The sequence below is a fragment of the Triplophysa rosa genome, linkage group LG10 (assembly GCF_024868665.1).
Source record: "Triplophysa rosa linkage group LG10, Trosa_1v2, whole genome shotgun sequence".
Classification (NCBI taxonomy): domain Eukaryota; kingdom Metazoa; phylum Chordata; class Actinopteri; order Cypriniformes; family Nemacheilidae; genus Triplophysa; species Triplophysa rosa.
In genome coordinates, this window is record NC_079899.1 from 16,816,171 (window position 1) to 16,837,277 (window position 21,107).

At 38.7% G+C, this 21,107-nt stretch overlaps 2 protein-coding genes and 1 long non-coding RNA gene across 4 annotated transcripts; 1 reads left to right on the forward strand and 2 right to left on the reverse strand.

Moving 5' to 3' along the window:
• Positions 1–77: 77 nt before the first annotated feature.
• Positions 78–8,056, reverse strand: iars2 (isoleucyl-tRNA synthetase 2, mitochondrial). 2 transcript variants are annotated; one of them, XM_057343176.1, is made up of 23 exons: positions 7,629–8,056; positions 6,727–6,849; positions 6,486–6,639; positions 6,246–6,394; positions 5,972–6,021; positions 5,773–5,882; positions 5,603–5,690; positions 5,407–5,522; positions 5,119–5,288; positions 4,926–5,016; positions 4,680–4,831; positions 3,581–3,741; positions 3,392–3,494; positions 3,200–3,293; positions 2,997–3,105; positions 2,808–2,910; positions 2,522–2,647; positions 2,230–2,361; positions 1,994–2,100; positions 1,716–1,861; positions 1,408–1,598; positions 1,135–1,279; positions 78–977 (listed from the first exon to the last, which is right to left on the reverse strand). In XM_057343176.1, the coding sequence occupies exons 1-23, from the start codon at positions 7,806–7,808 to the stop codon at positions 832–834; spliced, it is 2,946 nt and encodes a 981-aa protein (XP_057199159.1). In that variant the 5' UTR covers positions 7,809–8,056; the 3' UTR covers positions 78–831. The 2 variants fall into 2 exon arrangements, with proteins under 2 accessions (XP_057199159.1, XP_057199157.1); XM_057343174.1 differs by having other exon boundaries at positions 5,603–5,693; positions 7,629–8,055.
• A 192-nt stretch (positions 8,057–8,248) lies between these two features.
• On the forward strand, positions 8,249–11,337 carry LOC130559874 (uncharacterized). The gene is made up of 3 exons (XR_008963626.1): positions 8,249–8,605; positions 8,786–9,896; positions 10,783–11,337. It is a non-coding gene; the product is annotated as an uncharacterized LOC130559874 (long non-coding RNA).
• Positions 11,338–16,281: 4,944 nt separating this feature from the next.
• qrsl1 (glutaminyl-tRNA amidotransferase subunit QRSL1) lies at positions 16,282–21,097 on the reverse strand. Its single transcript, XM_057344001.1, has 11 exons — positions 21,014–21,097; positions 20,303–20,462; positions 20,082–20,180; positions 19,894–19,990; positions 19,622–19,783; positions 19,213–19,388; positions 18,567–18,679; positions 18,283–18,475; positions 18,083–18,200; positions 16,894–17,099; positions 16,282–16,584 (listed from the first exon to the last, which is right to left on the reverse strand). Exons 1-11 carry the CDS (start codon positions 21,062–21,064, stop codon positions 16,367–16,369), a joined length of 1,593 nt encoding a protein of 530 aa, XP_057199984.1. The 5' UTR covers positions 21,065–21,097; the 3' UTR covers positions 16,282–16,366.
• Positions 21,098–21,107: the final 10 nt, after the last annotated feature.

Here is a 21,107-nt window from a genome sequence, read left to right on the forward strand (position 1 = left end):
ACTTTGGATAAAGGCCTCTGCCAAATGCTAAACATGTCAACCGTGAATATTTAAAAATCATATGTATAATATATATATATTCATACTGATATCTTTATTGGCTTAAAGATAAAGAAAGTGATGCAATGAAGCACCATGTGCACGTAAACAGAACAACTAAAATTGACATTCAGCCTCATTCATGGAACAAATAGAATTAATTTGTTTAAACAGTTTGGAAAAATTATTCTTGTATAAACTGTATTTTATGCAAGAATAATTTTAAGTAATGATTCACACAAATTTGTTCTGCTTGTGTTTCATAAATGAATCCCACTGACAGTACATTACATAGTCAATTCAAATGACGCATTAAAAAAAACACGTCCTTGACAGAATGTGAATTTATAGCCAATAAAGTTAGACGCGTTCAGCGAAACCCTTCACTCACCACACATATAGATATATAAACACATAAATTTTACTTTCCAACATATCTGTTAAATCCACTGGCTTTAACCTCAAAAAGAGCACTGATTTCAGAACATAAGCCCTGTCCATTTAATTGTATATATTTGGATTTGTCACGTTAACAAACATCCAAGTGAATGTGAATATTGGCTCAGCCGAGTGTCGTTCATTTGGCTTCTCTTTCCAATTTCTCTTTAATTTCTAACAGTCCATCTCTTCTGACCCCTGAGAGGCATGCTCCACCCACAGCTTCTGTTAACTTTTTGCATTTTACATTAGCAGCTTCCTATCAGTCCATCGTAGCCCTTGCGGCGATTTGCAATTATCACCAAAGGAGGTGGTAGGCCAGTGGGTGAGCGGTCGTCATGGCAACAGTCAAGTTTACTTGGCATTCTCCAGCACAGTCTGACATCGTGGGCAGATGCAGTCGGGCTCGTCTGATGTGTAGCGTCGACATCTCGGACAGCGTGAGAGAGAGGTGGGCATCGCAGCTATGCTGTATGCACTCTCTTCTTGAATCATACCGCCTGGAGAACACACAGAGAAACAGTTACGACCAAAAACAAACCACCTGCTAAGAGCGGACAGTTCTGTTTTCTTACACAATATATTTAGTCATGGATCTACAAATGTTAACGCAATCGCAATGTTAGTTTTCGGAGAAGAAAGCAGAGAGAATCTCACCCTCCAGATTGATGAGGAACTTTCCGGAACTGGTCACCGTATCTGATGGTAAATCACGCGGCAGAGAGCTGGTCAGTGTGGTGCGTGAGGTCATCATGAGTTCAGTCAGCTGAGAGCAGGTGGAGGTGGGCTCCTCTTGAAGAGACTATGGAAGAAAAACGCTGCTTATTTTCCTTTGTTTATTATTTAGTCAAAATAAAAATCTCGTTCATGTATTATTATTTTTCATATATTTATTATTATTGTATAACTTTAATTATAGTCACGATTTACCTCCATGAGCTCAAAGAACAGGCCGGGCTCAATGGCAATGATGAGTTCATACTCAGCAGCGTTACATCCCGGAATTGATGACAGGAAGGAATCTCGGACAGCACACGCCCCCTCCACTGCTTCCTCCAATCCCGGCCGTCGCCACACGGAGCTGGTTTTAATCCAACCGCTACGAAACAAAGTCTCCCCCTCTACAGAATAAAAAGAGAAGTAGTTGAATATAAAATAACCCTTCAGCCACTAAAGAGTCTAAATGAATGTAAAATAATAGCAACATTAAATTCATCTGATGGAAAAAGAGTGTGTACCGTCATGTCCGGGTGCATGCGTGTACACCTCCTCAGCCAGGTGCGGGAGGACAGGAGCGATAGAGCGTGTCACTCCATCCAGGATCTCTTCTAGAACCGTCTGACACGACCTTCGACCTATAGAGTCTTCAGCATCACAATATAATCTGAGAGAGCGAGAGAGTGAGGTTGGGGTAAATTTGTGGCTAAATTGTGTTAAAAGAACAGGAACTGAAGTAAGTGTTTTCGAATGGACATAAAATAGACATAATTCTCTGGATGAAGATTTGAAATGTTACCTGTCTTTAATGATACTAAAGTAGAAGTTCGATAATTCTCTGGTCATGAAGGCTTGTAGCAGTCGGATGGCACGACCGCTGTCAAACTCGCTGTAAGCATCAGTTACCTACAACACACACACATAAACATTCTTAAATCCTCTGTGTATATACGAAACGTGAACATGTGCATTATTTTCACATGTTTTATTTGCGATTTACTGTCAGCCTGTATACTCAAACAAATATGGACTGACCTTTATGCTGAACTCTCTGAGCTGGTGCAGCATATACTGATCTGTGTAGTGCATTTGTTTGGGGTCCACAGCTTGAGAACGAGGATCAAAGCCCTGGAGGTTCCCCAGAAGAAACCTCAGAGTGTTTCTCAACTAGAGAGAGAAGACCAGTCGAGGGAAAATGAGAGTCAACAAAACATGTACCCATGAATTTGATGCATTTCATCTTGGTCCGATAAGAGTTTATTACCACCTCAGATTTGTTCTGTTCTTTAACCAGAAATGATCTGATCAAATAATCAAATAAACACACCTTGTTTATGCTTTCTTTGGCTGAGTTTAGTGTGTTAGATCCGATCTGAATTTCAGAGAACACATTCGACTCGGCAACCCACCATCTCAGAACATCAGCACCATACGGAGGAGAGACAGACAAGTCCTTGACAGAGTGAAACAGATGAATAATACAAATGTATTCATTGTTTGGAATTTGACAATTCTGTATGTTATTAAACTCTGCACTATTTACATTATCTTGACCATTATATTACACATTAGATCAAATATTGATATTCTAACATCGGTCTGTCTTTTCTCACCTTCCCCCCATTAATGACAACATCCGGATCGATCACGTTGCCAATAGACTTTGACATTTTTTCTCCTTTCTCGCTTACAGTAAAACCATGGACCACTAGCGCTCTGAAACACACACAAAGAGAATAAATGTTTGTGCGTGTGAATATGCTTATGTATGTGCATGTGTTAAATACACTTGTGCAACTCACCTGTAAGGGGCTTTATTCCTCACCGCCACACTGGTGAGCAGAGATGACTGGAACCACCCGCCGATCTGATCTTTCCCCTCCACGTATGAGTCTGCACGCGGGTCTGATTCTAAAAAACAGGCCGAGATACGATCTTTCATTTCAACCGCACCAAACACACCACCTCAAGAGATCTCCGATGTGACAAAACACAGTGAACTCACCCGGTAGAACTGCAGCCCACGAGACCCCACTGTCAAACCAGATATCCAGGACATCTTCACCCCGCACGTAATCTGACGCTGCACTCGCTTTACTCTAACAAGTACATGCATGATTTCATGATGTCATTTTATTTTACACTAAGCCAAACACTATAGATCCATTAACTTTGTGGCTTAAATATATAAACGTACATTTTTAAGAACTTCCAGAGTGAGAAATGTTTCCACCGGCTCCGCCCACCAGCTGTCGCTCCCTTTCTCCGAGAAAACTTGTGCGATGCGGGTCACCGAATGTCTGAGAGAGAGCGAAGGGATCTTAAATTTACAGTTCTTTTAATAAGTGTGTTTGAGCAATTGTGTCAATACAAATGTAGCATGTACTTGTTTAAAAGTGGCTCCCCAGTATCTTTATGGTAGAACACAGGAATGGGGACGCCCCAGCTCCTCTGACGAGAAATACACCAGTATGTCCTTCTGTCCAACATCGCCAACAAACTGGATCTCGCAGATTCTGGTATCACACGCACCTTCTGCAGAGCAGCCTATACAAACACACACTCACTGTCAATCAACCCATTTACTGCCATGGTTGATGCAGAAAAAGTATAATGCTAATGCACTTTATAGTAGTCTTGCAAAATCTTATGCATATTAATATGATACTTGTCATCAATTAAGATCAACGTCTCATAGTCTCTTGAAATGCTTTAAATGTAACACAGTTGACATCATCAAGTCATTTTTCTATTTTGAAACCGATTATAATCTTACACACAATTATTTTGACAATCAATATTGCTAATATTCATCTCATGAACAATTTAAAACACATTCTTGCTTAATAGCATTATGAATATAACGGCGACGTATTAACTTACAGACAATTATTTTCACAATTGGTATGACCAAGGTACATGATATGATAAATAAGAAAATCCAATAATACCATGTATTCTATACTATTTCATAATTTTATGTTTTTCCTAATGTCTGTACTAATATGTATTTATTTATTGTAAAGCTGCTGTGCAAAAATTGTGGAATTATAGAAATAAATCTGAATTGAGTAAACACTTCACAATTTAAACAATATATTGTTGATTATTTTTCACATTACAGTAATAAGAAAGAAACTCTGCATTATTCCAGACATCAGGGTTTTCCCACCAAATGTGGATTCTTTTAAATTGTTGCCGCAGGTTGTTATATGCTCTGCGATTTAAAGGTAGAATGGTTCCTTTGATCAGCGGCCATTTTTAAGATCAAAACAAACAAAAAAGAAGAAATTGTGTGTAATGCATAACAGTGACTGTAAAATATGTATTTTAGAAGTGGCATGTTTTGGTATTTGGGCTGGGGTTACTAGGCTAGTTTTGGGTCAGTTTTGATTTCCCAATGTGCTGGTTATGTTACACAGATCTGGCAACCCTCCCAGACATGTTCTTGACATATTTGTGACATTTAACCAGTTGACTCTAACCTTAGCTTTGTCTTTAAGACTGGCAGTATTAATGAACCACTGTTTACTGGCTCTGATGATGACCGGCTGTTTGGTCCTCCAGTCATACGGGTAACTGTGGACACAATCTTCCTCTTTCACAACAGCTCCTGCTGCCTTTAGCATTGAGATCACTGTCACATACACACAAACACACCAAAACATTATTAGTGATATAACATTTTAATCAATCCCAGAAACACATTTTGTTTCCTTCCTCTCCCTCACCTGCTGCACTTCCTTCGGACATCACAGACTTATTCTGCAGTTCTGCTCCGGCAAGTTCTGTAAACTTGCCCTCCTCATCAACCATGCACTCCTAAAAAGAGTTATCATGGCATTTAAAATGATGTAAGCAACATATTCTTGCTATTCCAATAAGCTGGCACGTGATTGGTCAATACAGGCTTTGGTGACATACCACAGGCAGACTGAAGTGCGTGGCGACGCTGTAGTCCTCCATGCCATGGGCAGGAGCTGTGTGCACCAAACCCGTTCCCTTGGACATGGTCACGTGATTAGCCGGCAACAAAGGCACTGCTTTTGAAGGATTTATGGGATGCTGGCAAACTCCACCTTCAAGATCTGACCCTGGAGAAAGAGAGAGAGAGAGAGAGAGAGAGAGAGAGAGAGAGAGAGAGAGAGAGAGACACTTAGGCCAGTTCAAGGCAACTTGTAAAGAGTTTCAGGCCAGTAACACCGGATCTACCTGCAAATGTGGCCAAGCTCTCCAGATTGGTCCCCAGTATAGAAGCGAGGCTGCCAATGAGCTCTGTGGCCACTAGGAGGAGCTGCTCATTATCAGCTCTTTTCACTATAGAATACCTGAGGAAAAGAAAGGTCACATGATCATGCACATCAGATTACATGCATCGTACAGATTCTTAGGAATGTGTAAGGGTTACTTTGTTTTGGGCATGTAGCAAACGGCTTGATTGGCTGGAATAGTCCATGGTTGAGTGGTCCATATCAGAGCAGACACCTGACCCAAACCTTCTGAAATACAGACACCGGCATCAGGAACTGCAAACGTTATTTATATGAAATGCTTGTAAGATATGTGTGTGTCACACACCTGCGTTTGGAGCGAGTTTGGCAGGTAGGGTGAGCAGAGGGAAAGTCACGTACACGGCACGGCTCACATGTTCTGGATTATACTCCAGCTCTGCTTCGGCAAGTGCCGTCCTGGAAAGAGAGACCAAAAATATATCCAGACGTATGCCTAAATTAACAACTAAGAGTCCTTATGTGAGGAAACACTGAACTTCTTTTACCTGGATGACGGTGACCAGAATACAGGTTTATAATCCTGATAAATTAAACCCTGTACAGACCAAATAGAGAAGAAAAGTGAAATAAAATGTAAAAATGCTCAGATAAAACGGGTAAAAGCGTTGGATTACTGGAACTGTAGTTTAATAATATGTCAAATGTAAAACAGACACAAAATGTATCAAATACACCTGTTGCTCAGAAGAAGCTCATAGACGCAGAACATGTGCATCATTCAAATTCGAGAAAACATGCATCAGAAAGAGACTCTCTCACCTTGCTGTGCATGTCCTGGAAAACTTTAAGCTGGATTGCTTCATATTTGCCATCAAAAGTGTAATAACAATTCTCCCAGTCAGCCATGACGCCCCAGCGCTGGAATGACGCACGCTGCCTAGATATGGCTCTCTCTGCAAACTCACGCGCTAAATAGACACGGACAATAACATAAACAGACAAGAAGTAATTGCAGACTTCCATGATTTGGACAAAACTGTTTTTTGTGTATTTTTTTACCTTTCTGTCTGATCTGTAGAGGGGTCAGCTCGCTGGTACCCATGTCTCCCAGTGCTTTGAGCTCAATAGGCAGCCCATGGCAGTCCCAGCCGGGCACGTAGTGCACCTGTCTGCCTCGCAGCATCTCAAAGCGGTTCCGGATGTCTTTGAGAATCTGCAGGGAGGATCAAAACGTCTTGACTGTTTATTTTTATAACATGGAGTTTAAGTGAGGGTTGTCCTAGGATGTGACAGGGGGTACCTTGTTTAGAGCATGACCCACGTGCGGGTCCCCGTTTGCATAGGGTGGTCCGTCGTGAAGACAGTACTCCTTCTTGGCCTTTCTCTCTCTCTGCCATGTGTACAGCTGATCGAAACCACATTTCTAGGGAGCAGTAAAACTAAATATAAGGCATGCATGTTGTTCACCCTCAGCTGGTGATCTTAAAGGGGTCACATGACACGGCTAAAATGAATATTATCCTTTGTTTTAGGTGTAATGCAATGTGTATAAACGATTTAAGGTTCAAAAACGCTGTATTTTCCACAAACCTTGCATGTTTGTATCTCCTCTTTGTCAAAGCTCATCGCTCTGAAAAGCGAGGTGTGCTATAATTGGCCTGCAAGTGTGTGATGGAAATGTAACGCCTCTTACCATATTTGGAACATCAGGTTCCAAAGCAATTGTACTGACAGGTACGCCCACCTTACTTGCGTATACATTTGGGCGGTCTTAGTCAAATCATACCACGAACTGAAGTAGATTTGTGTAGGTGTGGTTACAGGAGGCGTTTCAGGCAGGTCTGGGTGAGCATTCGCTTTTAGATAGAATGCATATTTTGTTCCGACACTTTAATTTTTGCAATTTTACATGTCTAATACATGCATGTGCAGCTAATAACACACCAAAGACACAGAAAAACACGTATTCGCGCCATATGACCCTTTTAAGTTTGGTGGTTTGGTAGGATCGTATAAAATACAAATCCTTGCAATGCTATCACGCTATATTTTGTAAGTGTCGTAAATGTCACGCGAGCAGGCAGGTAAAGTGGGCTGTTCCGAATAGGAAATAACACCATTCAGTACAGATCTTCGGTTTTAACAACCTCAGCAATGACTTCGGCAGAGATCTGATTCTTGATCTGGACCTGACGATCTTACCTGCTGGATCTGGATCTCTCGCTCCAGGAGGTTCGGCCCGTTCACTCTCATGGGGAAGTCAGTGCGGGGCAGCAGCACAGTATCCCGGTACCGGCCCGCAGAATCTCCGGAACACAGACAGCGCGCTCCCCATCGTGCCACACCGCCGAAACCTACTGCCGAACGCCGAAGCAGCAGCATGAGGGACTCTGACAGCTGAGTTTCCGACCAGGATGAGAGTTTGTTGTGGGATGTGACCTCCTCCGCGTGGGCGGAACTCTGGTTTTGGCTCCGGAACGATAAAAACGACGGACAACCACGAGAACCTTGAAGGGACAAACGAAAACGCGTTTTTGTGATGCTGCTACTGTTTTCAAACGCGAGAGGGCGCTACAGTAATATGTATGCCTTACATGTCTGCATTATGTAAAGAGATAAAAACTGATATTACAAAACGTATTAAACTTAAATTATTAAGTAGATTTAGAAACAAAATAATATTAAATATTTAAATATTAATTAAATAATACAAAATTTAAAATGGTTTTTACGCAGTAGTTTAACTTGATTTGTAACGTTAGTATAAGTATAACTAGGGGTCATACAATGTTAAAAAAATACGATTACTATACTTTTTATCATATAGTCAACATGTCATGAAAGAGCTAACGTTAGAGATAATACAGCGATAATGAAGACAGAGAATTTAACATTTTGTAAACATGGCTATATTTGGAGAACCTTTTAGAAAATGAGATGATGCAGGCATATCATTATTGGGAGATACTTCTCCTCCCTACTTGTGGGCGGGTGATTTAGAAACACGTCACACATCAATCATTAAGTATAAAACCTAGCCTGTCAGCATTGTAGAGCACAGACTCTCAGTTCAACAGAAAACGTATCCTTAGGAGAAAAAGGCAACTGATAAAATGAACAACATTTGGATCTTGTGCCTTGGGATGCTGATCATGACTCTACCATTTTCAGCTTCAGGGGTAAGCACTGTGTGTTTATTGTTTTTGCCTTGGATTTCTATAGAGTCCTGGTCTGATAATATTGGACTGGTCTGGTCTTTCTCATTTTTGCAATAGGTCAAATAGCAATTATAATTGGAAAATCTAGTATGTTTTCTTTATCCTTTTCCTTTATCCCCCAAACCATCATGTTTGATATAGGAGAAGTCTTCAGATGCCTCATCATCAGGCACTGCTTCTACGAATTCCAGTGCTGTGGGATTGGCTCATGGGTCTGTTGCACTGTGTCTGCTGATCCCAACGGCCACCCTGGGCTTTCTCTACAATACACCTTAATCTGGATGGAGAAAGTATGCAAAATACATGGTGAAGACTGAAACAGTGGCAAAGATGGACAGCTGGTCATCCAAAGAGCAAATCTTTCAACAATTCTTTCGAACAATAGACACAACATGGAGAAATAGACACTTGTAATGGATTTTAAAATAATGAAAGTTAACAGTTCTAAAATCTTCCCCTAAGGGATTTGTTTGGTCATAAGCTTGTAGGACTTGCTGAAAACCAAGGGTCCTTCAAACCACAGTCCCACCAGAACCACAGCACTGAAGTTTTGTTGTGGTTTTGTAGGGCTCCTCTACTCAATAGCAATTTCTTTTGAAAGTTTCTTTTTGAAAGTCTGTATCTTAGAAGCCCGGATTTCATTAAACTTCAATCAGTAATCACCGCATTCATTAAAAATTTTCTTTTTAGAGTTAAAGTCAGTCTGAGAATTTATTAATTATATATTATATTTGTATTAATTATATATTAATTTGGTTTCTGTCATTATGTTATCTGTACATTATACATTACTGTGTGAACCTAATCAATGTAATTCATCTGGTGTTGTAAGTTATTTATGGATTATAATGAATTGGTAATTGTTACAATTAAAATGTATGTAAAATATGCATAATTAAAATGAATAATTTTAGATGTTCATCTTCGATCCAACTTTTGTGTGTCCTGTCAACATGCAGTTATCTTCAAATTGTATAAATGCTTTAGGTTGTAGTGTGTAGATCTGGAGTGAATAAAGACACCTGTTAGAAAGAGATGAGGGCAGAATCAGGAGTGGTGGGCGGGTGTTTCAGAAACACGTCACATTTCAATCATTAAGTATAAAACCCCGCCTGTCTGCATCACTGAGCGCAGACTCGCAGTTCAATCGAAAACTTATCTTTGGGAGGAAAAAGCAGCTGTTAAAATGAATGCCATCTGGACCTTGTGCCTTGGGATGCTGATCATGACTTTACCGTTTTCAGCTTCAGTGGTAGGCACTGTGAATTTGTCACTTCTTATCTTAGATTTAGATTGGTTAAGATTTTCTATTTTTTGCAAATAATTTTTTAATAAAAAAACTTGCGCTCTTACAAAAAAAGGTACTTCAAAAGGTTCTTTGATGCCATAGAAGATACTTTTGGTTCCGTAAAGAACCTTTAACATTCTGTTTCACAAAAGGTTCTTTGTGGCGAAAAAGGTTCTTCAGATTATAAAAAGAAAAATATGGTTCGTTAGAGAACCTTTGACTGAATGGTCCTGTGTGGAACCAAATATTGTTCTTTTATGGCATCGCTGTGAAGAAACTTTTAAGCGCCTTTATTTTTAAGAGTGTGTAGATCTAGAAGTCCCATAGATGAACATTCTTGTTATTACTTTACAACAAAATCACAGTTTTCAATCGTAACATTTTTTGACACGTCATCTACACTCTTAAAAATAAACGTTCTTAAAAGGTTCTTCAGAGCGATGCCATAGAAGAAAAATCTCTTTCTTTCCTTTTTAATAATCTGAAGAACATTTTTTCGCCACAAACTAATTTTTGTGAAACAGAAAGGTTCTCATGATGTTCAAGGTTTTTTATCGAACCATTTAGACAAAAAAAGGTTCTTCTATGGCATCGTGAAGCATCTTTATTTTTAAGAGTGTAAAACACAAGCGTCATGTGGTAACATCTAACTGACTTTATTAAAGTAAAAAAAATAACGGAATCAATTTCATTGCATTACACCAGATTAGGTAAAAAGTTCCAAAAAGGTAACAACTGCGCATTTTAGCATGGGACAGTATACATGAATGCTACACAATACATACACGTACTGTACATAATTACACTGTAACATGACTTCTGCCTTTTCTTTGACATAATGTCTATGTAGGATGACAGTAACTCAAACAAGACTGCTCCAACCACTGACAAAAAAGATGAATCTTCCAGCGCTGCAGGATTGGGTCCTGTGCCCGCCACACTGTGTCTACTGATCCCAGCAGCCACGCTCTACTTCATCCATGGGAGATCTTGAACAAAATTGAGAAAGTTTGCCATAGACGATGAAGACTGAGACATGAACAAACAAGACAGCAAATCAGACTTTTTTTTCAATCTAGAATGTGGTGTATAGGGAGTGGAACACAATCACAGTTCATATTTGTATTAGACTTTTGAAAGTTTTGAAAAAAATATTTTTAGAGAATTGTTCTAGAGAGTTTACAGGAACTCCCCAACGGTGCTCCAGAGCAAACTAAAGTTTTGAATGAGCAACATGATTTACATTATACAGTATTTCAGATTCTGAAAAGACATTTTTGTACACCATGTTTTATAATATGAACCTTGCCCTTTTACAACATTTTTGTACTGATTGTGAAAAACATTATTGGTTATTATTACGAATGTGTTGATATGCACAATAAAAGCTGGTGGTACACCTGTATGTCATCTTTTACTTTGAATTAATGTCTGTTTTTGTAACATATAGTAATAATAGTTTAGAATCAAAGAGTTTGCTTCAAAAATAGCAGTTTAAGTGTTTAAAACTGACACAATAAATCTGCTAAAGTTTAAAAGTCAGAACCCACTTTAAAAATGCTGGGATATTTTCAACCCAAAAAGGACAAACCCAACAGGTGGGTTAAATGAACTCAGAAAATGTTCATATTTGACCCAGTCATGGGTTCAAACAACCAAGCACAGTTTGATTTATAACCCAACAGTTGGGTTTTTCCCTTTTTGGCCAAACAATTTTTTATTTAACCTTGAAATTTAAAGGCTGCAGCATGAAATAAAAAAACAAACAAACAAAAAAGATTGATAGCAGTTATAGGAAGGGTGGGGTTACAGAAAGGGGGTTTGCATGTGTGATGGAAAGGAAACCGCATACCGGCACATTTCTGTTCCGCAACCACCACTCAAAAGTCCAATCAGTATAATATGAGAATTGAGCCTAAAAAAGTATCCAAAGGTCGTGGCCTCTGGTTTCTGTCACAAGAGCATCTTTTGAAATTAGACCACACAGTTAGCACACCACGGTCCTCTTTCTACTGTATCTATTTATCACAACAAACAGAGTATACTTCTCCACACACACATGCCACAAAATCATCTCAGCCTTATGCCATCCTTCCCATTAGAAATTCAACGATCACCTGACAAAAGTTGCCATTGTCCAACGGTCCAACTGAAGATCAAAGGATTTTATCAAGCCTTTTCTGTCACCTGCCACCTCCTGTATCTCTGAAGCAGGTGTTTCCTGCATCTCTAGTTCTCTCTAAATTTGCATGACTTTCTCAATCAAAAGATCACACTTTTATTCATGTTTTCTCATTTTTCTAACCATCTCTTCAAATACATGCATATTATTATTTTATTCAAAAAAACACAACTATGTTTTTCAAGCCATTTTCTTTATAGCAAGGCCAAGAAAAATGTACAGTAAAGAGCAGGTCACCTTTGAAAAGTTTACCTCTTTGTGCCGCTAATGCATAACCACTTTAGCTCTTATGGAAGCGTATATGTGTGAGATTTACAACCACTAAAGGTGAAGGACACCTGATATTTGACAACAGGCTTCCATTCACCTCTAAACTGAGATTTCCATTTGAGATGTTTGGTCAATAAATGCGAGGCTCTTATCTCTGCTGCTTTAATGACCATGCTTAGTTTCAAGAAGATACAATCAAGATCATTAAGCCTCAAGGCCCTTGAGGCAAAACTGTGACTGTAACTGTGAATTGAATGACTTGTGTTTAACATTTACAGTAAACATCACACCTGTCGGCTGCACATGAACAAGTGAGGATGCAGGCTATTTTGCAGTGCATTTAACCCCTGAATTGATCATTCAGAAGAGATATTCAATCAAACAGTAATGAGTAGATTTAGCATTCAATGCATCTAAAAGTAACGAATGCTTGTTAGAAGGTAAAATGCAGATTATTTATAGAATATTATGGAAGCGTATATGTGTGATATTCAATATTCAATGTCTAGTAACACAAGAGATATGCATTCTTTAAACAATGTCACAACATTACATAAAAATCAACTAAAAAAAGTCATATAGACTTTGCTCTTACTGGGCTCTCCGACTCTAAAACACTCCACAAGTGGATATCAAGGCAAACTGGAATCCAGAGGATCAGAATAATATGGGTGTTTTGTCCCTGAGATCAGAAGCCACAGTATATACAGTACACCTCACATACCAGGATGACCCCCATATCCCTTGAAGCTATCATTAAGTCTGTTTTGGAAACATCTCACGCACTCTTTGTTTCAGTTTTTGCTTGTGTAGCCAAAAATAGGTTCCTTGTCTTTTGGTTTCCTTTTCTAGGACGTTTTCTTAATATGGCCAAAACCTCCAAACAAAATAAGTACAGGACTATTACAATAATAAAATCATACAGGTGCATACATATAAATAACACAACCAAATCACACAAACTAACATAAATGTATAACAAACTGAATTGAAGTGGAACGGTGGAATTAAAGGTCCAGTGTATGTGCCATCTAATGGTGAGGTTGCGAATTGCGACTAAAGGTTCACTCCATCCCTTCCCCTTCCTTTCGAAGCACTACAGAGGCTGACACAGAACTAAGATGTTGTCTCGTTTTTGCTTCTTTGCCGAAGGAGATAATATACAGTATTTTCGAAACGCATTCTGATGAGCAGTTTGTCCATTTAGGGCTACTGTAGAAACAACATGGTGAATTCCGTGCAAGGGGACCCGCAGTGCATGTAGATAGAAATAGCTCATTCTAAGGTAATAAAGACATAATGCTTCATTATATAAGGTCTTTAACCGGAACCTCTCAAGCTCCATAACTGTATCAACGTAGTGGTCTGTGGTTTCATTCAGCCTTATTGTAAAAACCCACAGCCGTCAGTATTATCACTGTAGATATTTATATATTTCTACATTCAATCAACTCCACTCACATCACAGAATACCAAAATTGCACCTCGCCATTTTTTTTTTGTAATCTGATGCCCAAAAATGGTCCTGTCAGTTGTCCAGAGTACATGCAAAACCCGGTCTTCTGTTTCCCTACCTCTCTATTCCTGAACCGACAAGAACAGCTGCTAGCCCATTTTACAATCATTTACATATTTACTTATTTGAGACCATCTTCATGTTCTATACAGAAGGACAAAGTGGACTACACAGACAGATGCTATTGAGAAATGAGGGCAGTGAACAGGCAGGACTTTGTGTTAATAATCTTATTAGCCCACTGACAACTCAGTCCACTACAGTTTGACATTTTTGCAGATTTCCAAAGAACTGGAAGAGCTCACTTCTTTACATGTACTATGTCATTAATAAAGCATGCAAACATTTTTAAAGTCTAGTGCCTTGAAATATACATTTATGTATGGAGAGCAATTATTTAACTAAAAATAGTGTGGTATTGTGTAAGAATCAGTTAAATATAAATTTGCATGTTATTGGTCCTAATTATATAATCATTAATTTACAAAGTAAGATTCTCATGGGTGACATAACACAAGATCTGGGAAAAACTGTCAGTAAAGTCTATCTTAATAACTTTCCCTTCATGCACAAATATTTATGTGGAATAATTGCCACTCATTTTTATCTGTAATTTTGAGCCAGTTGTCAGAAATATTGTTTGATTATTGTGCAGTAAATTTGGACTTGAGGTTTTTAAACACCCAGCACAGACTCATCCATCGCATCTCCCTGAAAACATACTGTATGTAACCATGACGACATATGTGCTCCCACATGATGTCTATTAAAGGGACAGTTCACCCAAAAATTTTAATTCTGTCATTTACTCACCCTCAAGTTGTTCCAAACCTGTATACATTTCTTTCTTCTGCTAAACACAACGGGAGATATTTGGAAGATTGGTCAGTAACTGAGCAGATCTCATCCCCCTTTTACTGCCATAGTAGGGAAAATAAATACTATGGGAGTCAATGGGGGATGAGATCTGTTTGGTTACTGACATTCTTCCAAATATCTTCCATTGTGTTTTGTAAAACAAAGAGATTCAAACAGGTATAGAACAATCTGGTGGTGTGTAAATGATGACAGAATTTTCATTTTTGGGTGAACAATCACTTTAAGATCTGACAGTTCTGATGTCATTCAAAGCAGCAGCCAGCAATGACAGAGACATGATCACCACGTTATATAGCACCACACTGACATTGACAGGCAAGATAAATTGATAATGTGTATGTGTCATATTATATCTGTCAACATGGTTAGGATAAAAAAACGTCATGGAAAACAGTATGCGTGCTCTCAGCTATTAACACTCCAGAGTGAGAAAGGTTTAGCATGCATTGCATAATCTGGCAAATCTACAACTCATTTAACAGTTTTTTACCACATGTATACTTTACTCATCTGAGATAAACATGACACCCTAAATGGTGTTGGATGGCTTAACAGATGCTGTTTTGTACTCAAACACAGATCTAATCAGATTCCGATGAACCAATGACTTGCAAGACGTGAACTCTTAAAGCGAATGTAAATGTAAAATGTAAGCAGTTTGTTTTTTAAACAAAGGAATCATATGTCTTCAGAAGACTCAAAATATAGTGAATAAAATTGTTTAGAACGCTTTTTTGGGAGCTTGACTGTCACCGGTGGGACTCCTTTTGAAAACAGAATATTCACAGTATTTTATTAGTGTTCAAAGGTATCCACCCCGATTGGAAACTGTATTCATGACCATCAACACATACTTATCCAGTGCCGGATGTCTTTATTTTAAGAATCATGCTTTAAGATGCACTTTAAGTGCATCTTGTCTGTAGGAGTGTGAATGTCATCACCATTCGTTTGAAACAGGATGTGTGCGCGGATCTCAAAGAGCGGTTACAATGCTCAGCAAACAGTGTGGTTTTGTTTTTGTTGGTGCAGTGCAAGATGTGTAAACTGCCGCTTTTTTATGGAACTGAAAAGTGTCATGGAGAAGCATAACATTCTCTTTGACTACAAACGTCTATGTTGTCAGATAATCTGACCCTGAATAGGCATAAACTACTTGAACTGCACCAACAGTTTAGTACAAGAGCACATTAAGTAAAGGGATGGGCATTTGCAGCAAGCTTTTGATTTGATATCAGGCTGATATCATAGATATCCTATTGCAATTCTTCTGTCTTTTGTGTATAGTTGTTCAGAACTGTGGTCGAGATGCTTCCCTTGGTTCTTGTGGTTTCTCAACAAGAAATGTGATTCAAAAATTGGAACGCAAAAGAAGATACTTTGAGAAATGTTCCAGTGGTTTTGTGTCCAAACAATGGAAGTCAATGGGTTCCAGTGTTGTTTGGTTGCCAACATTCTTCAAAAATCTTCTTTTGTGTTCCGCAGATGAAAAAAGTCACTGATTCTTTAAATATTTGTAAAAAGTATTTATATATTTATTTATTAGCATTAGTCCCTCTTTACCTTAAATCTTCTGTTTCTGTGTGGTTATAATCCTGTTATATGTGTCCGTTCCCTAACCGATCTCTCCACCTCTCTCTCATTTGAGTCTCCATGGAAACGTATCATTGGAAAGTTAACCTGTTGCTCCAGCCAGTGTGCTACTGTCAACAACTTCCAGTCCTGTAGTGTTTGACCAATCAGCTGCAGGCTGATGGGAAGACCTCTGTGTGACAGACCTGTTGGCAAGGTGATGGCAGGCAAACCTGTGGCAGGGGGAGGGTTAAAATCACAGATATGAGTCATATTTGTAGGTTAAGAAGAATCTTGTGAAACAATAATGCACCCAAAAATGCTAAATTTCATTTTGATGAAACTCAAGACAGGGTGAGTTTGTTGTACGGTTGTCCTCAGAGGTCATTCATTTGGGGGCGGTCACATGTCCTTTAGTTTGGTAGTGAACACTGAAAACTGACCTCAGTACATTTTCATTTACCTGTTTAGACCTCTATGGAAACTTTACTTCTTTTTAGGAAAAGAAAGAGTGTGAAATTCATTTCCGGTGCATACTCTACCTGCCATGTTCACAGGCTGGGTAAAGATGTCATCCTGAGTACTCCGTGTTCTGTTGTCTTCCTGTACAAAGTCGGAGTAGCGTGCAGCATCGCTCAGTGTCGTGGGTGTAAGGAGAACATCTACACCTGAGCTGAACACACTCTTGAAATCTTCAGCGATGAGACGCCGGATCTGCTGAGCCTTCACAAAGTAACGCTCATAGTTCCTGTGAAAACAAGCAGTGAAATCTGCAGCTCAAAACCACTTCAGAGATTGATAATATAGTACTTTTCACACTTCCTGCCACAAAACGTAGACTTGAAGTTACAGCAACGTCTCCGTTTTCAGATTATTTTTTTTTAAATGAGATTAAATTATTTTAATAGTTTAAATATTGTAATCTTTGCCTATTAGTTTTTGACATATGATATTATATGGGTAGTTGACGAATAAATCATACATGTGTCCTATGGTGTGACATAGCAAAATTTAGAAAACAAACTGTTAATATAACATTATTTTATGTTATTAATATTTTTATATATCATATAAAATAGCATAACACCGTGTCTACACGGGATGCGGCTCAGCGCGACACGATAAAAGATAGACAATAGAACGCATTCGAACTTTTTATCATTTTAAATTTTGTCCACACTAGATGCGGTGCGACACAACAATTCCATTAATTACAAGCCGTTGTCATGTCGTGTCGGTCGTGTCCGGTGTAAGAGAGATTTATCTTCATTGTTATTTTTTTTGCCCTCACACCATAGGACACATTTGTATAATAGTCTGTCAACTACCCATTTATTGTATAATGCATTGTGTATAGGTGGCACAAACCCTTATGAAACATAAATATACTGGAAAATATATTGCAATATATTAAATAAAACATTTCCATATATTGGAACCAAGTGCTTGCTTATATTGTTCAAAATATGAAAATGGGCAATTTCTTATGTATTATTCGATATATTGTAATATATTAACAATGTATTATTCTATATATTTTTTAATATATTCAATGATTAAATATAATTTATATAGGAAAATATATTTTCTTCATGCAAGAGAATGCAATTTGTGCAATTTTTATGTATACAGTAATGATGTTTTGTGCGTAAATAGGAGGCTATAAAAAAACTAAAAATGAGTTAAAAGTGATCTGAGAGAACATTAGTTGTCTTTCTGTAAGACACGCACTGTTTCAGAAGGAAGTAGTTCCCTGACAAGGCTCTTCTGCGGACGACATTGTTAAAGCCTTCGTGTCTCGTGGTGGCGTACATGGCATCTGTGGAGCTGTCCACGGCACTGCGATGACCTGAGGAGACAAAATGCATATTTTGTACATTTTGTTTTTATGTACATGTTATTTGATGTAACTATTAGGTTTTATTGTGTACCGTATTCAAGTCCGTCAAACCGTGCCATGTTGGATGCGACCTCACAGCAACACAGAACGTGATAACAGACAATGGAGTGTTGTGTGTGTGGAAGGGAAACCATTCGCACCCGCGCCCCCGCCTTTTCAAACATGTCCGCCACACGACTCCACTGGGCCAGAGTTTCTTTAGAAAGGTCTGGGGCGTGATACTCCTGATGTCACAGAAACTCTATTATAACACCGCACAACTGTTAACTGATAGATGTTTCAAGTAAATATCACTTTGGTCTGTCTGAATGTTACCTTTGGTAAGCCAACACATATGTCTCTAATATCAAAGTCTTCAGGAAGGCTGTGTGGGGTGCTCTGTGCCTGGACTGTTGTTGAGTCCTTTTCATCTTGTCCTTGTAAAATCCCTAAAACACCAAACCAGTAGAACACAAAAGAAGATATTTTGAAGAAAGTTGGTAACTGAACAGCACTGGCCCCCATTCACTTCAATTCTATGGACACAAAACCAATGCAAATGAATGAGGGCCAACGACATTCTTCAAAATATCTTCATTTGTGTTCTTCAGAAATTCAATTCAATTCAATTTTATTTATATAGCGCTTTTCACAATGTGCATTGTTCCAAAGCAGATTTACAGAAGCAAATAAGAAAAACACAGAAAGGTAAAACACAGCACAGTGCATGGTGTTTATAGACCAAGCAAGATCATTCTAATAAATAATATCTAATAAATAAATAAATAAATGACGTCTCCCGGTGAGCAAGCCAACACTGCACTGCTGTGGAAAGAACTCAGAAGAAAGAAAGTCATACAGGTTTGAAATGACAAGAGGGTCAGAAACGATGACAGAATTATATTTTGGGGGTGAACTATCACTTTAAAATAAATGTAAACTAGGTTAAAGAACACATTTGAATGATTGACACTTATCATACTTAAGACTGTGGCAGCATCATGAACACTCCTAGTCAAAATTCCAGGCACATCCATTGAGTTGACCAGAGGGATGAGCCCGTGACGGGAGACCAGGCCGTACGTGGGCTTCAAAGCCACGACTCCACACAGAGAACCAGGGTTTCGTGTAGATCCCCCTGTATCTGACCCCAATGCTCTAAGAGAAAAAAACAATATCAGATATACATTCCCACATAATATTTGAAACCTAAAAAAAATCAAATAAACATCTATAAAGTACCTGAAAAAATTGTAAAAAAAAAAACAATTCTACATTTTACGAACAGTTGTACAAACATGAAGAGACATATAAATAGTCTATATTCATTTAAAACAGAACAAGCTAAATTTTAAATAAAAAAGTCTTTCACATTGACATGCTAGACTCACAGGAAGGAGCTGAGAGATGCCACCGCAGCAGCACTTCCTCCTGAACTTCCTCCTGCGATTACCCAATCAGAATCTGGGTCTCCTCTGCTCTGTTCACGGTATGAGGCTGCATAGCTCCAGGGGTTCCGAACAGGGCCGAACGCCCCATCTGTACTGCCGGATCTTGAGAAAGAAAGAAAAATCACATATAAGCTTAGCATAACCTAATCATTTTACATAGATGTCTTGTACACTTTTCTATACAGTATCTGGATGTGTGTGTGCACATTTACCCCATTGCAAACTCATCTAAATTATTTTTCCCAATGAGAACTGCCCCTTGATCCAAAAGCTTCTGCACAACTGTAGCATTGAAGGGAGGCACATAACCTACAATCGCAAAAGTAATGTGAACTATTTAGAAATCTATCACATTGTAAGGCAAGCATCAGTCTTGGGTTATTGATGTAGATCGGCTGACCTTTAAGCATGTGTGAAGCACAAGTGGTCTCTATATTCTCTGTGCAGAAGTTATCTTTCACAGAGAAGGGAATGCCATCAAGAGAACCAAGAGGTTTACCTTACATAAACAAAAGCATAGAAATCATTATTATTCAGCCAAGAAGCATATATATTTTTGACTGACTGACTGACACACACACACACACACACACACACACACAAACGCACGCACACACACACCAATGCGCAGCCTGTCATCTGCTCTCTGTGCTTGCTCCATGGCTTGCTCCTCTGTGATGGTGATATAAGCATTCAGGAATCTCGTCCTCTGTATTTGATTGATGCATTTCCTGCAAAGTTCAGTGGCAGATAGCCTGCCCTCCTTCAGCGCCTGGGACACCTGCAGAACACAGGAAAGAAACAATACAAATGGTTTTCATTACAAACGCAATGTAGTGTGTTTTGGGCCTTATTCTAGTAGGATTTCATTGTGTTGTTTTGGTTCCCATTTTTTACATCTTATTACATCTCATCAATAGAACTCCACAGATCACCAGTGGAGACCCACATAGACCAATATGGCTTTCATTTAAAACAACAGAATTTCCAATAAAACCGTTGACCCGTTAGAATGAATTAAACGAATTGTAATGTTTTTACCAGAAAGGTTGTTAGATGACATTGTTTTATATTGAAAATAACACCCTGAACGACTCCAAAAAAATACGCTTTCTTGTAAGATTAGAAGAAAGGTATTTAACTGCTCGTGCCATACAATAAAGTCTAAATATTAAAGTGAAAGTAACAATGTCATAAAACATACACCACATTTCTGGTCCTCACAACAGAACACATTATGTAATACGGCGCACAGACACTGCAGAAGTTTAAGTTAATTCTGAGCAAAAAATAGGATGTGTACATTCATTTAAAGTTAGAGTAAAAACAGACCTCTCTGATGGACAAGCCGAGCATCGCTGCTGCTGCACCGGAGGCTGACATGACAGTTTCTGTTGACCTCGGTGACGTCCTGTCATTTCCGCTC